Source organism: Podarcis liolepis (assembly GCF_965112155.1).
Source record: "Podarcis liolepis genome assembly, chromosome: 8".
Lineage (NCBI taxonomy): Eukaryota > Metazoa > Chordata > Lepidosauria > Squamata > Lacertidae > Podarcis > Podarcis liolepis.
The window spans coordinates 21,304,438-21,320,128 of NC_139560.1; the positions used below are offsets into that span (position 1 = coordinate 21,304,438).

At 38.2% G+C, this 15,691-nt stretch overlaps 1 protein-coding gene across 13 annotated transcripts in view; it reads right to left on the reverse strand.

Moving 5' to 3' along the window:
- OXR1 (oxidation resistance 1) overlaps nucleotides 1-15,691 on the reverse strand; it is a 236,097-nt gene that overhangs the window by 26,908 nt on the left and 193,498 nt on the right. For 9 of the 13 annotated variants that reach the window (XM_083516645.1, XM_083516641.1, XM_083516644.1 and 6 more), the window contains 7 exons: nucleotides 12,140-12,247; nucleotides 10,900-11,019; nucleotides 10,040-10,192; nucleotides 6,806-6,990; nucleotides 3,021-3,739; nucleotides 1,047-1,212; nucleotides 153-309 (listed from right to left, as the gene is read on the reverse strand). In XM_083516645.1, the coding sequence (XP_083372771.1) occupies nucleotides 153-309; nucleotides 1,047-1,212; nucleotides 3,021-3,739; nucleotides 6,806-6,990; nucleotides 10,040-10,192; nucleotides 10,900-11,019; nucleotides 12,140-12,247 (1,608 nt within the window). The remainder of the gene's footprint in view (nucleotides 1-152; nucleotides 310-1,046; nucleotides 1,213-3,020; nucleotides 3,740-6,805; nucleotides 6,991-10,039; nucleotides 10,193-10,899; nucleotides 11,020-12,139; nucleotides 12,248-15,691) is intronic. The other 4 variants (XM_083516647.1, XM_083516642.1, XM_083516637.1 and 1 more) reach the window with 1 other exon arrangement.

Below are 15,691 nucleotides of genomic sequence, written 5' to 3' on the forward strand. Positions count from 1 at the left end.
AGTTTGGCTCAAAATGCACCCTAAAAATAGAGATTGCATTAAAAAACATCTAATTTATATTTTCCTCATGGACATTCTTCATATAGAAAGTTGAAATCTTTCAAACAAAAGCTAGGTCTTCCAGTCTTTAAGGAATCTTTAAAATCACTTACCTCCCACTCCTTAGCAGCTGCTTCATTAATTGAATCTTCACTGGCTTCAGACTCAAATTTTTTTACAACCATAAACCCAGGCTCTCTACTTATCTCCTCTGTATCTGTATATATTTCTGGACTCCACTGAACAAAAAAGGCATACAGATGCTCAGTCCTTTCAGAGAGCAAAAGAGAAAAGTAGTTACTGAACTTTCAAACTTACAAAGACCTATACATGTTTCAAATTTCTTCCAAATACCTTTCCACTGTTGCTTATACACTATTCTCTTTGAAAAGAAAGAACCTGAGTGAATGTTCATTACAATTTTTAATAATGTATTCCAATGAAAACTTAGAATACAATAACTCAGAAGCATAAAAAGGGACTTCTATTTTTTCTGGAAAACTATTGTATTGTACTTCATTCTTTCCTCACTCATCCCTAAATAAAACTAGGTATCAAGAGCTATCTTTCAATTGTTTACAGGCATATTGACTAGTCGCCACTGAAAGCTTTATCCATGAATTTCCCTAAACAAATTTTAAGCCATCAGCACAACTTGCGACAGTGAAGTCCATAAATTAAGAATGCGTGTCTTTCTCAGGCATCAATAATATTGGGGAAGCCCAAGTAAGCCCTGCCTCGCATAATCGGTCACAAGATGTGGTGCACACACACCATTTTAATGGCAAGGCCCATTAACTTTTTCGGGGGTGGCCCCCTCAAATATTTTATTGGAGGGGTCAAATGGACCTCGGCCCCTACAAGCTGGCTCCTATGAGCTGAAGACTTTCAGAGTTTGGTAGAAAAATAGTTTGGTATACTGAAAGAAAGCAGCAATTGTTAAGCTGAAAAGTGACAAGGCACTCCTTTATGATGGCTATATTTACAGAAAAGCGTTCCCATCTTACCTTTCTTGCGGCACAGCAAACCAGTACTCATGTTTCTTATCTCTCTGTGCATACTGTTGCATGGATGCACTTGCCTGTGATACAAATGTTTTTCTCATTGGCTTGCCAACTCTGAGACATAAGAACTTGTGTAATCGATGTCTTCTCTTCTCCTTCGTTAGAGAACCTTTCATTAAAGACGATATTAAATGTCAGATCTTTCTTGGGAAGTTTGATCAGGTAGTTTACTAATGCAGCAAAAGCAACATGGGAGGCAGCAGTTATGAGTTACTGGTCTGTGCAGCCACAGTAGGTGCTGTGATTCTCCAGTGGTTTGACTTCACCCCCAGAGGCACACTCCATTGTATCTTGAGTCAGACTGATGCCAACAACTTATAAATCTCTCTGCTTTTATGCAATTGCATGCTGGATAACCCCTCTCCCCCTAAATGTGCCCTTCCAGTTCCTGTGGTAATTGCATTCAGTCAAAAAATATGTATACCCTTTCCAGTTGCTCTCTTTTCTCATAGCTTGAACTCACCCAATAGTCATTTTCTCCTCATCTGTGCAACTAAAATCCTGGTTAATTTCTTATTGTGTCTTGAGTTTCTCAGTGTTCTTTTCTTACAAACACTTTGTACTGTATCCTGAAATCTGCTGTCTGTCTTTTTAAATACTTTCCCCCCTCCCTTTTCACAGGATTCCCCATTCCATCTATTGAAACTCCTTTAAATGCTTTCCTTCTCTATCTGAACTGTCCTCATTACTTTATCTCTGTGTACACTTTCATTCTTCCAAAACTAACCTTTGAAAACTGACTGGTGTCTAAGCCCAATATAGATTGGAATCCAAGTACCTGAAAGAGCATCTTTCTCACTACCAGATCAGGCCTTAAGGGCTGCAGGAGATGGCCTGGTTGTAATTCCATCAAAAGCCACAGTAGTATGATGACACAGGGCAACATCTTCTCTCTTATGGCATTCCTTTCCATTGGAGATACAGATGTTCAACAGCTTTGCATGTAAATACATATTTTGGCTAGGCCAATGAATTACCTTTTTGCTACTGCTTTCATTATTGTTGTGGATATGGATTTTACACCATCATAAATAGTTGACTTTATCTACTTAGGTCGAGACTTTTATTCTAGTATGGCCTTTTATTGTCTAGCATGGCCTTTTATTCTAGTACGGCTTTTTTATTTAGGATTTTTATTGTCTAGTATGGCTAGGCAAAAACAAGTAAGTGACTGTTGCGTCTGAAACAAAATGGTTATAAATCTTAAGGGTCCCACTGCACATAACAGTATCTTCTATTAGCAGTGGGAAACTTGGTGGCCTCTACATGTTGTTGGACTCCAATTCTCATCATCCCCAGTCAGCATGACCATTGGTCAGGGATCATAAGAATATAAACGGAGCCTGCAGGATCAGGCCAGTGGCCCTTCTAGTCCAGCACCCTGTTCTCACAATGGCCAACCAGATGTCTGTGGGAAAATCCATGTTAGATAAAGCTATTTGTTGTTCTCAGAAAATTAATGTATTTAAAGCATTTCTCTTCCATCTTTCTATTAAAGGATCCCCAAGTGTTTCATGCAAAGAATGTTACATGAGAAAAATGCTAAATGTTTCCTTAACTGGCATACCTGTTGCTCATAATCTACAAACTGTGTTCTGAATGCAAACGTGGTAAATACTTCCAAGACACGTTTTATCACTAACAACGGGAGCTATTCAATGATGTGTGATAAGGTTACCTGAAATAAGATGCTAAAAAAACTACTTTGTGTTCATTTATTTATTTTTTAATAATAAAGACAAACTTATGATGCAAATTTATATTTAATCATCTTTAATGTAAGTAATTCTTCCAGCTATGACAACTACTTCTCTTCATCTGTCAGTGGACTAAGCTGGTATAGGAATGGGCTATATTTTCCAGCCACACCACTGCTAAAAATATATACATATTATACTCTAATATTTACTTACTTACCTTCTATTGTTCCATCAGCTATTGCTACTTTGTGCTTCATTTCCTTATGTGCATCTTGGTGCATGTTGTCCCTTTGTTGTTTAGTTTGTTGCATAGTATGGCTCTTCCAAAGTTTCCGCAGCATATCAATATCTGTCTCAGAATCTTGAGTTGGCTCTTTCACAAGTTGCCCCTTATTTGTAGCATCCCTTTTAGAATCATTTTCTTCAGAATGCAAACACTCCTCACCTTCTGGTACATTTTCCTGATCTGTGCCATGTGGTGTCTCTTGAGCATCAGCAGTAGTTCCCTCTACAGTGTCTTGTACTTCTTTTAGTGTTGTGTCTGCCGATTCTGAACCCACAGTATCGCTAACAGACGTGCTGCCGTCATTCAAAGGATGTTCTAGACTGGAGTTTACGTTACCAAGTACATTGGCAGAGTCTGAAATTGCTGTTACATGTTCTGTGGCAGTCTGATTTACTGTTTGGACAGATTCTGATGAGGCTCCAGAGGATTTGTCTTGCCGAAGTTCATCCGAAGAAACAAGCTCCTCCCTTATTGGAGAGAGTTCTGATTCAGTGAACACATCTTCCGAAAGAGACTCCTCTGTGCTCCTCGGAGCAGTGCTGGCACTATCATTCCCTGTATCTCGCATCCTTGAGTCCATTTCATCAGTATTGCTTCTTGCGATTTTCCTGAAATGGTAGAGATCTTTTACAGACAATTGATCCACATCACTAAAAGAAAAGGGGGGGGGGAGAGAGAGAGAGAGCTTTATGTTATAACCTAATAAGCTAGACAACACCTATGTTTTTACTAGCCACATTTTAATTGTGTAAGTTGGGAGGCTTATTGCATATGACTCTCCATCAAACTCAATTCCACAATGTACATGATTAGCTTCTTGCTTTATGGCAGATGGATGGATGGACCAGATACGCCTTATATTTAAGCACTAGCATGGCAACTATAGGTGACAAGGAATTGCAGGCAGAAAGACACATGAAATTCAATGCAGGGATAGGAGTTTCCCCCTCTTTATCTAGCATAAGGGTCTAGCAGGGGCCAGAGGAGAAATGGAATTCTGTCAATCTGCTGTTGGCTAGTCATTTATTTCACAGAATCATAGAATTCTAAAGTTGGAAGGGACCACGAGGGTCATCTAGTCCAACCCCCTGCAATGCAGGAATCTTTCACCCAAAGTGGGGCTCAAACCCACAACCCTGAGATTAATGCTCTACCTACTGAGCTATCCCTCTTGTTTATTTGGTTAGAAACATCTGAGAGGTTGGAATAGATGCAATTCCATCTTCTCCAGTTCTGAATTTTGCACAATAAATGGTTTAAACCAAGGATGTCCAACTGGTCGATTCCTGGGAGGTTCTGGTCAATTGCTGGCTCCTTTTCCTTTGCTTTTGCCGCTCTAAGAGCATCCGGCCCCACCCTCCATTTTTGCATGACCACCGGAACAGAAGATGAAGTTGAGGCAGTGAGGTGATCTTTTGGTGAGTGACTAATCCTGTTTCCCCTTTACTTTTGCCAGACCCCCCCCCCCAAAATGGAACTGTCCTCCCTAAAAAAAGCTCAACAAATTTGGCCTGAAACTCCCCACCCACCCAAAAAAGGGGTAGATCGCAGTCTCTTGGGAGTGGACGTCCCTGGTTTAAACAAACCATTTTTTGTACAACGTACCATGAATCCAGTATTTTAAAATGAGGCAAGCAGTTGATGATTGGAAAGAGATATTCTATACTACAGTGATAAACACATTATATTACAACTGCAAATACAAAACGGACTGACATCTTGTTAAAACAATATATTATAAAACTGAATACAAATGTTCAAATGAAAAATAACAATACTGATGTGATGCTGAAGATAAGAAGATGCAAAACTGTTTCTCTCTCTTCTTTTCAGCTTTAATAGTAAAAGATTTCTGCCTATATAAAGTATTTCTTAATGCCAAACCATTTTTTACTCTTTTTACTTTTTATTCAACAAAGCTCAGAAAACACATTAAAAACCTTTTCTAAGAAAGATTGCAGCACTCTTTATCCCTCACCAATTCAAAGAGCAACATCCAAAGGAAGGCACATGGCTTGCCTGTGTCTGAAAGGCACAACCTAATAATAAAAACAACCTAATAATCATACTGGTGGAACATCATGATCTGCTGAACTAAACATCTTTCCCAATATGAAGTGATAAAGCATGGAGTCTTAGGATCAGATCATGAAACAAACTCACGGCATAATAGAACAAAGTGACCTTAGGTATCCTACTGGAGTAGAGAATCACATGACATCTGTTTTAATCACAATTCCAAGATGAACTGAGAAAGATTTTATGCCAGCACTGAAAACCAGAAGTATGTGAAAAACCTAGGGTGGTATCCAATAGTAGTTATACTTCAAGTATACTCTTTGAAATCAACAGACCCTTAGTCTGTTTACTTTCAGTTACGAGTATGACTTAGTTATCATGCCTAATGTGGTGCCACACACAGTATTCCCACATGGCGGTGATGGGAAGAGGGGAGAATCAGGGGCAGAGCAATTTTTTCAGCTTTAACTGAAAAAGATTAATCTTCTTAAATATTTTGCAGAAAAAAGCATTCAACTGCAACCAATACTAGTTAAAAGTATATAGCTGATTAGGGGAAGTTGGTGGAAATATAAAGATAAATAATTGTAAAATACTAAAGAGAGAAGGGATTATGCTTCAGCGATAGCAGAAAAAACCTGGTTGGGATATCACAGGTATTTCTACTCTTAAGAGCAAATGGGAGACGGAAGACATAAGATGGGGCAACACACTTTTATCTCCCTCGCTTTTTAAAAGTACATAAACATAGAACCTAATTAAGACTTATTTCAAAGGCTATGAAAGTGGCAAGTGGGACAGAGCAAATACCTGGCAAAATCTTACAGCATCTTAACTTGAGAACTGTTGTCTAAACTCTGTTCTTCAGGTTCCTAAGACACCAAAAGCATAGAAAATATTTCCACTAATAACATATTTAAATCCCAAGAGAATAACTTGCCTTTAATTTTCTATTAAATAAAAAAAGCACATGCATCTAATATTCCCTGCATGTTTTTAGCTTACCTACCTACAACATTATTAGACAGAGATGTGCTACTTTCAGAATTTGCAAGGATTGTATTCAATCTGATAATCAAGTGACATGGAAAACTTTTCTAGGGTACCTTTCAAAAAGCCATGAAGTAAAACATGTTTTCAACTCCGCTTGAATTGAGCTGAAACTAATTCTTTTGTTCAGTGGGAGAAGCAAACAAAGCCAGGAATATTATCTTCACAACTAAGCTAAAAACAACAAAAAGGAACACTGTCTTGAAGGAAGGGAGGGGGGAGAGATCAGCTCTTTTTCTCTGTAAAAGTCATCTTATTATTAGAGACAAACGTAACAAAAGGTGAACAATATGAACCACTGTGTATAATTTATACTGATTACTTCTTCCTAAACGTTGAATTTTAATGCCTTTGAATTTAAGAAAAATTAAGCTTGGCAGCATTAAGATACTGGCTTTTCCCACACTCATCATTGATGCAAAAAGGGGAAAGGCTGTGCTGAAGTTGGAAAGAGAACATACATCACATAAACAAAAGCTAGAGCCTGTCATGTACTTTTTGTTGCCTTAAGTCTTGAATAAAATAATTTGTATGATGACATAGAAACCACTACCATGCAGCTTAAAAGCAAACTTTGTATCTATAAAAATATATTTATACACATACACACACAGAGAGATAGAGAGAGAAAATCTAATTTATCTTACATGGGTAATGAATCCTTTACTTTGCCATCTACAATATCTTTATACATAGCAGCTGACATCACTTCTTCCATTGGACACATGATGCCATAGTCTTCACAACCATTCTCTTGAACCAATGGATCCATTTTATGTGGATCAAACATTATATTATTTGGCGTCACTAGCAGCACACCGTTGACTGTTCCCTAAAATAAGAAGAAAGGGGGCGGGTGAAGCCAGTGAAGGATTGTAAACCAATCCACGAGGAAAACATTTTCCCCTAGTAAAATAAGATGCCTGAATCAATATTTAGCCATCACTGTTTTAGAAAACAAACAAACTTAGGTCTGTTAACTTGTAAGCCTTTTCCCTCAGCATGCTAGCAATTGGGAAGAGACTCTCTTCCACCTAGATTAGAGAATTTAAAAATTAACTTTATGAAAGAATTTCATGAATATGAATGGGACTGGGCTAGTATCACCTTTGCTTGAAGCATTTAGTTCCAAAGCTAAGAGGTGGTGGGGAAACACCATTAATTTGCCTCTGGTTTCTTTGCATAAATAAAGCAACACAGATGCATGCTAAGAGATGCAGCCTTCTCCTGGAAACCTACTACAGTGGTACCTCGGTTTACGAACTTAATCAGTTCTGGAAGTCTGTTCTTAAACCAAAGCCGTTCTTAAACCAAGGCGCACTTTCCCTAATGAGGCCTCCCACCACCCATGCCCTTCCACCACTCGGATTCCATTCGTAGACTGAGGTAAAATTCGCTAAGTACTTCCGGTTTTGTGGAGTTCGTATACCGAATAATTCGTCAACAGGGCTGTTCTTAAATTGAGGTACCACTGTAAATAGAGGCATTAAAAAAAATAGAACCTAATCAATCAATCCATCCATCAATCAATCAATCAATCAGAAACATATTAGATTGGGTCCAGTTATGCCCTTTCTCTGATAATGGAAGAGGCGGCAATTTTCACTGGTTCCCCTTTCTCACTACAGCCCCTCAAAGATCTACTCCTCCAAAACAACAAAGAAGGTGGTGTGTTTGTTATCTGGCAAAGGAGGGGGCAAAACTGCCTCATGGCTCCCTTCTGTCAGCAGGCTTCTGTTGGATCACCAACAGGAAGGGTAAAACTGGATTCAGTCCATTGATTTAACTGAATGTGTCTTGGAGCTCCATTCCTTGGTATGCACTTAAAGTTTATGAAAATTTCAACATATGGTAAACAAGATTCAGAATCTAGCTCAAGTTGCAGCAATTATATAATTAATGTAAGCTGGAGCATAAATGAAATCAAATCATGCAATATCTGCATTTAAAATAGATTGTGAAATTCACTACATTTTCTGCTTATTAAATAATGGTTTTATGTAAGGCATGTCATTTCTTAAAGATATCTAATGATTTATATAACCGGAAGTGCATATGATCTATTATTTTTGGAAGGAGAGAGGTTTTGGCGAAAAGCGCTAGCGGCATGAGGGACCAAGAGAAACCTATTCATATCCACGAGTTATTTTTATTACCAACTACTATGTTATAATTTTAGAATGTGGAAACAGTTTTTGCAAAAATTAGGAAATCTCTAAGAGGTATACAGTGGGAGCCTAGCTGAACAAGGAATATGAAGAACGTATTATGAGTTTTGAAAATCTAATGTTACTAATGAAATAAAAGAGCCAAGCAAAAGTTAAGATGGTATAGTAATGAAACTCAGAGCAAATGGAAGCCTCTGGCCAATTTTTAAGGTGGCAGGGGTTCATCAATATACAGGATTAAACCAATGTAGGTTTGTGGATGAACAGAAGTCTAAAAATACATTCGTGGACTTTTAAGTTCACCTGTCTTGGGACAGAAAGAGAAGGAATCAAATCAAATATAAACACACAGTAAGAAAGATTTGAGCTGAAAATAGCAGACACACGCTTCTAGAAAACTGCTTTATTATTTTTACTGAGAAAGTAGTGAGAAAGTTATTTCACATGCCATACCGAATGCACTGCCTTTAAGAAAGATGTAAATGTTTTGACAGTTTTTCCTGCACAGTATTTTGGCACTACCAAGCCTCCCACATATTTTATTTTTTAGAAGCAGGCGTAATTCTGCTTTCAGCATTGTCTATCAGTTTTCCGAAGCCTAAACTGCATTAATCGCTCTCACATTTTCCTCAGTGTTCTTCTCCTGATATAATTGGCCACTACTGCTAGATCTGTAAGACAATGGGGCAAGTCTATACAGTTAACTTGTATATTACATAAGGGTCATGTTCCAGGGATAGCACATAAAGCTGAAATTGCATATAGTGAAAACAACTCATTGGAACTGCCCCTGCACAAGCACTCTTATCTTCCTGAGCCAGCATGCAGAACAGGTCTTACCCTCCAAGGAAAGCAGAGAACTTTTAAGCTCTCAGTCTTGTTCACCTAGTATGCAAGGTGGAGAAGCTTAAAAGCACTTTCCGCACAGGGAAAACCCAGCACAAAAAGATCTGTTAAGCTCTCTGCATTCTGTGTGTTTAATTTGTGAAATTTCAACTGGCTGCCTGTCATGCATGTAAAGTTGCAATCACGTAAGTTAAACGCATGTAAGTTGTGAGTCGACTGCACTACTTTGCCTCAGAAAGCAATACATAAAACTTGTGGCTTGAGAAATTTGCTGCTACTCCTAGCCACTGGTTTAAGAAATGAAATAATTCAAACAGAGAATTGCACAAATACAGAACTACTGTGGAAATGTGCACACAAATTATTTCTAGGAAATAATGGCACACACAATCTGTATGCGATTCTCTCATGTGCAGTCTCTGTTGATTTCAAAACCACAACTTCCTTCTATTTTACCAAAACCTAGTATTATTGTGTCAAAAGGCTGGGGTATTGTTTATGGGGTTTTGTTGAGAGGTTTTGCTACTGCTATTGATACTAATTTTTTTGCATCTTTATTTTTAGACCTTATTATTTATGTGAAAATTGCTCAGTTTGGTTGTGTACTTTTTGATGTGTCTTATTTATTGTTTAGGACTACTTTTGTTGTGTTTGTTGTAAGCCGCTTTGGGTGGCCCAAAAGTGGCATATAAATAAAATGTATGAATATGAAAGTGGAAAAAGTACAGGATGCAATTTATAAAAATATAGATTTGATAATTTTAAGTTAAGGTACATTTTAATTGGTGTGAATTAATTGCCAATAAATCTCAATAAATGGAAGACCTCAAATAAATAGTTGAAGCATGACGCTAGAACCTTCTGTACCTTGCTGTTGGTTATGTATTTGCAATTAATTTTGAGAAATTTTTCTGTGAAAGCTTCTTCTTCCTCTGATGTGGATGATACAACTCTTGCAGGCCGAACACATGTGTAAACTGGTGTGGGTGTGGCTTCTTTTCCATGCACCCCATCTGAATCCTACAAAGGGAAAAAACAGTACTATTTTATAATGACCAAAGTAACACTGTACATTCTTTTCCAAATCCTATAAATCACAGCTTTTAATTTTTTTTCAATTTTTAGCTTGGATAGTTGCAGCAAATTTATAAATAAAAAACTACAATATAATATTCTAGGGCCATGGGTACTGTACAATCTCTCTGGGTAAAAGAAGATAGAAAATCCCTACATTAGCATAAAAATCTATAAAGTATATTGAAGGACTCTACAGCCCCTTCCTTAAACAATTTTTTTTCTAGCCTCCACCCCTAACTCCCACCAAATTTAGCGCTGAGAGCAAAAAGTCCCACTTAACCCCCCCATAAAAGGAGAAACTAAGCTGGTAATAATGTCCCTTCCTCAGCTGATCAGTTATGTGCACATGTGAGTGTCTGGGATGGCTACACCTATTTTTAGCCTCACTCAGTGCTAGCATGTGGCCCCCAGAAAGTTGGCTAAAGATGAATGTGGCCCTTGGACAAAAAAAAAATTAGACACTCCAGGTCTAAAAGGTAATCCTTATAACTCTTTCAAACAATCTAGTCAAGATCTTTGCCAACACAGCTTTTGATTTCAAGATACCTCAGCACCAATCAGATCAGCGTAGTTTCAAACACTATCCCTTCAGGAATGTTCTTAAACTTTTTTAAAAAAGTTATTTTCCTTTATTCCAGCAACGTACTTACACTTACAGCTGTCTTCTCAGCCTCTGCTTCTGAAGATGTAGGTGATAAAGGACTTATAGGACTAAGCGAAGGAGAACTTTCCACACTGGAAATATATTCTGGATCAGGAACATATAAAATCTGTAAAAATAAGAAAAATACTTCCAATTGAGATGTCATCACCGGGACTGAAACGTAAGTAAATTAAGATGGAAATACATTTCATGCACAGGCTTTGTGTAAGAAATGTTTCAATACATGAACAGACAATTATGAACTGTCACTGTAACTACTTTGAATTCTCAGTGTTCTTTTTTGTATTTTGTGTTCCTTTGATCTCACTCCTCCATGTCACGTGTGAGTATATGTCTGCATCAGACAAATGATTCATTTAGCTCAGTAGTGCCTACACCACTGGCAGCAGCTCTCCAGGGTTCAGACATGGGGCTATACTACTGAGCCACGGCCCTTAAGAACATAAGAGCCTGCAGGATCAGGCCAATGGCCCATCTAGTCCAGCATCCAGTTCCCATAGTGGCCAACTAGATGCCTTATTAAAAGACTTCTGCACATGATTACTGGTCAGTTGACAGCTGAGTGGATGAAATGATGTGGTAGACGTAAGGGGAGGTGTAACTGAGTGATGGTGTGGAGTTGCATTTTCAGTCGTAGTGCGTGCAGTTGAATGTCCTCTCTCTAATGCCTGCCATAATCCTAACTTGTTGTTATACAAGAACCAGAGATCATAGTTTAAAACAAATGCTGGCTAGTTAAACAAGCCAGTTTCATAACCCATGACTTGAAGTGGCTAATTTGTTTGGTTTAAATCATGATCTCTAATTGTATGTAATGAAAAGCCTGGATTCTTTAGAAGCAAAACTAAATGCTAGCAATGCCCTTCTCCCAGCCGTGCAGGAGGCGGCAATGGGAAAGCAAGCAAGCTGGAGGCTTTGCTACTGTTTTGTACTAAGTCTTCTTTCCACTTAAAACATAGAAATGGACCTGGAGTTACAACTTCAATCCAGATCCAGATCAATCCAGATCCAGACCAACAAGGGATTGGTATTTGATCTGAGGTATGTGGCAAGTTAAGAGGAAAACCATTCTCAACCATTTTTTTTTTTTCAGATTTCCTCCATGGCACAATTAGAGCAGAGTCAGGAACTGTTTTAGACAGCCCATGATCAGATTTCCCCTAAAAATATTTTAATATATTTGCCTCAGTTGCTCAGTCTCCCATATGTTATATAAAAGGAAGTACCTGTCCAGGAACAACTGCTCTGGAAAATAGCTTGTTTAACTGGACCAGTTCATTAGGTGTCGTATCAAACTTTAGGGCAACAGTATTCAAAGAATCTCTTGATTCAACCTGTTAAGAAAAGGTAACTAGTGTTGAAATACAGTATTCAGGTTCTATTTAGCTTCAATTTGAAAGCCTACCAGTCTTCACAACCTGTCCAATAAAATATTCTTGTCCAAATCCAACAGGCAGAATGTGGTTTTCTTGATCATGCAGTGGCTTTGCAGACCCAGTTCACATGAACAAGCTTTCCCTTGTAAGCTTAGCGTGACACAGGTTTATCACTAATTCCCAGACTGGAGGATGGCAGGATCTTCAAGGACATGCTCTACAGAGCTGCCTCAGGCACCAGGTCCATTGGCAGACCAACTCTGTGTTACAAGGATGTCTGTGAATGTGACATGAAGGCTGGCAACATCAACCCCGCCATGTGGGAATCCTTTGGAGACGACCACAGCATCTGGAGACAATCAGTCAAGTTGTGTATCCACAGCAGTGACCAAAGGAGCAATGAGCACTGGGAGGAGTGCAGAAAGAAGAAACGCCATAGTACAACTGCAACAGCACAATCAGACGCCTTCATCTGCCCTAGCTGCAACAAGGCATCTCTCGCTCACATATCGGTCTCTACAGCCACAGCAGGCGCTGTAACTCTCCAATGGCTTGACTTCACCTCCGAAGGCACACTTTTCCAACTGTATCTTGCTTCTCCTGGATATGGTTCCTAAGGAACTTCCTACCCACATTATTTTCAAGATCACTTACTGGCCTTAAGCATGCAGAGTACTGTATTTATGCAGTTTGCCTTTATACTGCCTTAACTGATACAGATGGTCTGGCCCCACCACTTAATGGATCTGAATTGTTTCCAAAGAGTGGTAGGGGATGTTTTATCCCATGTTGATGGCCTCTCAGCTGATTCCCTGGAGGCCTGCTGGAATGCAGAGTTAACCAGGGCTATCAAAGGGAGAGTGTGCTGTGCACCTGCATATCTTGTGTTTGTGCGCATGTCACATCTACTACTAGTTACACCTACTACTGGTATGTGGCCTTCAGATGGGTGGCTACCATCAATGTGCCCCTCAGGCCAAAAAAAGGTTAGCAACCACTGCAGTAAAGGACAATTGTGCAAATCAACCACTTTTTATATAAGAAACTTGCTGAAAAGCAGGATTGCCACTCTTTTCATGACAGCTGCTCTGTGTCTGTTTTCGTGGCATAATATACAGATATCCAACAATAATTTCTACAATATTTGAGGAAATGCTAGCCACCTTGGCTGAAAAGGCTGGTTTCCCACTATGCTCCATGATTTCCTAGAGTACCAGGTCTACTAAAATACTGTTGTTGTTTTTTAAAGCGAAGAGATCTTTAACAACAAAGTAGGGAATGGATAGAGTGCAAGACTGAACACTAACAGCACCTTTAACTCTTAGAATAGAAATGCTTCCTTACTTTTTATAAGCAATTGAAATTCTGGCTAACTTGACTAACAATCACTTAAAGCAGTTTATCACAATGGTTATCACAGGAAATTACATCTATCTATTTCTTGAGCTAACAGGACCCAAGATTCTCCAGCAGCAGATGGATGTGTGTCTGAAACACTTTGGCACCTATAGAGTCAAGAAATAATCCCTTTCTTGTAACAGTATTTCCTTAAGTAAAACCTTTCTATAATTTCACAGAAAGTTGACATTTTCTTGTACTAACAAGTACTTAATAAAGTAGGATCAAAAAATGCTTCTAAGGCCCTATTATAGCTTTCTAAGAATGCCATTTGGTTCCATGAGGTAAGCATATGGAAAAAGAAGAAATTCCCCTAACATTTTTTTCCATTTTCATATTTTAAAATTTATGTTACAGAATGATTTTAGCCAAGGGTGGTATTTACACTTGCACAACAGAACTTGCCCCTCTCCTCAGCATATCTTCTCTGGGGGCTTGGGGCAACCCCTAGAACATATTTTTTTGCAGGGAGAGAGATGGAGAATGTTCCATTGCACAAGCAGATATCCACATGCTGATGAGAAGTTCACATATTATTATTATTATTTATTAAATTGGCATATCTGAAGTTCTCAGGGTGGTTCACAGCATAAAAATAAAAGAGAAAAACACAAAATACATAACAAAAACAAAAAATAACCCTCATTCCCCCCACCTCCTCCCAGAGACACATTTAAAGTAATACATAGTGCTACTTTGGATACAAACTATGTCTCCTCAGAAATAAATATTATTGAATTCAGTGTGACATTCCCAGGTGAGTGGGTTTAGGAATGTAGGTTTAACTACCTGCCTTGGAAATACCATAAGATAGAAATTAAAACAAACATACATGCTACCAGTGCATGGAAATGGGTGGGGACAGGGAGAAGAGGCAATACTTTGTCAGTAAGAGGAAAGTGAATAAGGGAAATGAACTCCAAAGTATTATGCAATAGCTACATTTAACATTTTAAGGTAGAAAATTGTAACAGTGTTGGATGAAAGGTTTTCAATCTCTTCTGTAATCTGTTATCACTCTAGGATGGAACATGCAGTAAGAAGCAGTAGAACTGGCAGTAATGAAACTGTGAGGGTCTAAATTACTCCTGCTAAACATTGTTTTAAATCAATGTTTTAAACTCCCTGCCAATTAATTAAGAGTGGTATATGTTCTGCACCTTATTTAGTCCGAATACTACAAGCTTCTGAAACAATACAAATACTTAAGCAAGGTACTACTATATTGTGATTCTGAGCATGACACAGAAGGGTATATGGTTCACTGGAAGCTATGTCAACTTTCACAACAAGACTTTCTGAAAGTGCTTGAAATACTACTGAACATACTACCCAATACACCAAATGATAGCCAACTGTCCAATATTTTACACCTATTTATACAGATACAATACACATCACATTCAGTAATTGTTTTTAATATTGTAGTTAATAGATTTCTGGAACCCACGCTGGAACCACATGGCATAAACTGGGTAAACAATCTTAACAAGTTATTGCAGAGGCTCAGAGAAGCAGCATGTATCTGGTTAATGCAAGATACTGAAATCCATTTTGTTAAACACAGAAGCATGAGAGCTGACAGATCAGCCTGCATCACTTTGTTTACTCCAGTAATTTGCTTAATATGAGAGAATAATTTTACTTCCTAATTACATTTCATGCTTATACTGATCAGAATTTCTGGAATTCCAGCCAATCACATTGTCAGTGCAACTTCAGAGTACATAGTAGTTTTACTGTTAAAATATTTACAAAAATTATCCATGTTCTTAATAGCATTTTAGTTTAAAGCACATCGTTTTTATTTTAGAAATCAGATTAAATTATTTATAACATGCCAGTTTAATGTGCCAATTTAAAAATTATAACTTTATAAGTCCTAGTTATACAGGCAATATGTAGCAAAACATTTCTTAATTCAGTTTCCCTTAGTAACCAGAAATACGAAACACTCGACTGCAGCACTGTTTGAGGGTCATTTGAAGAACGTAACAGTTACAG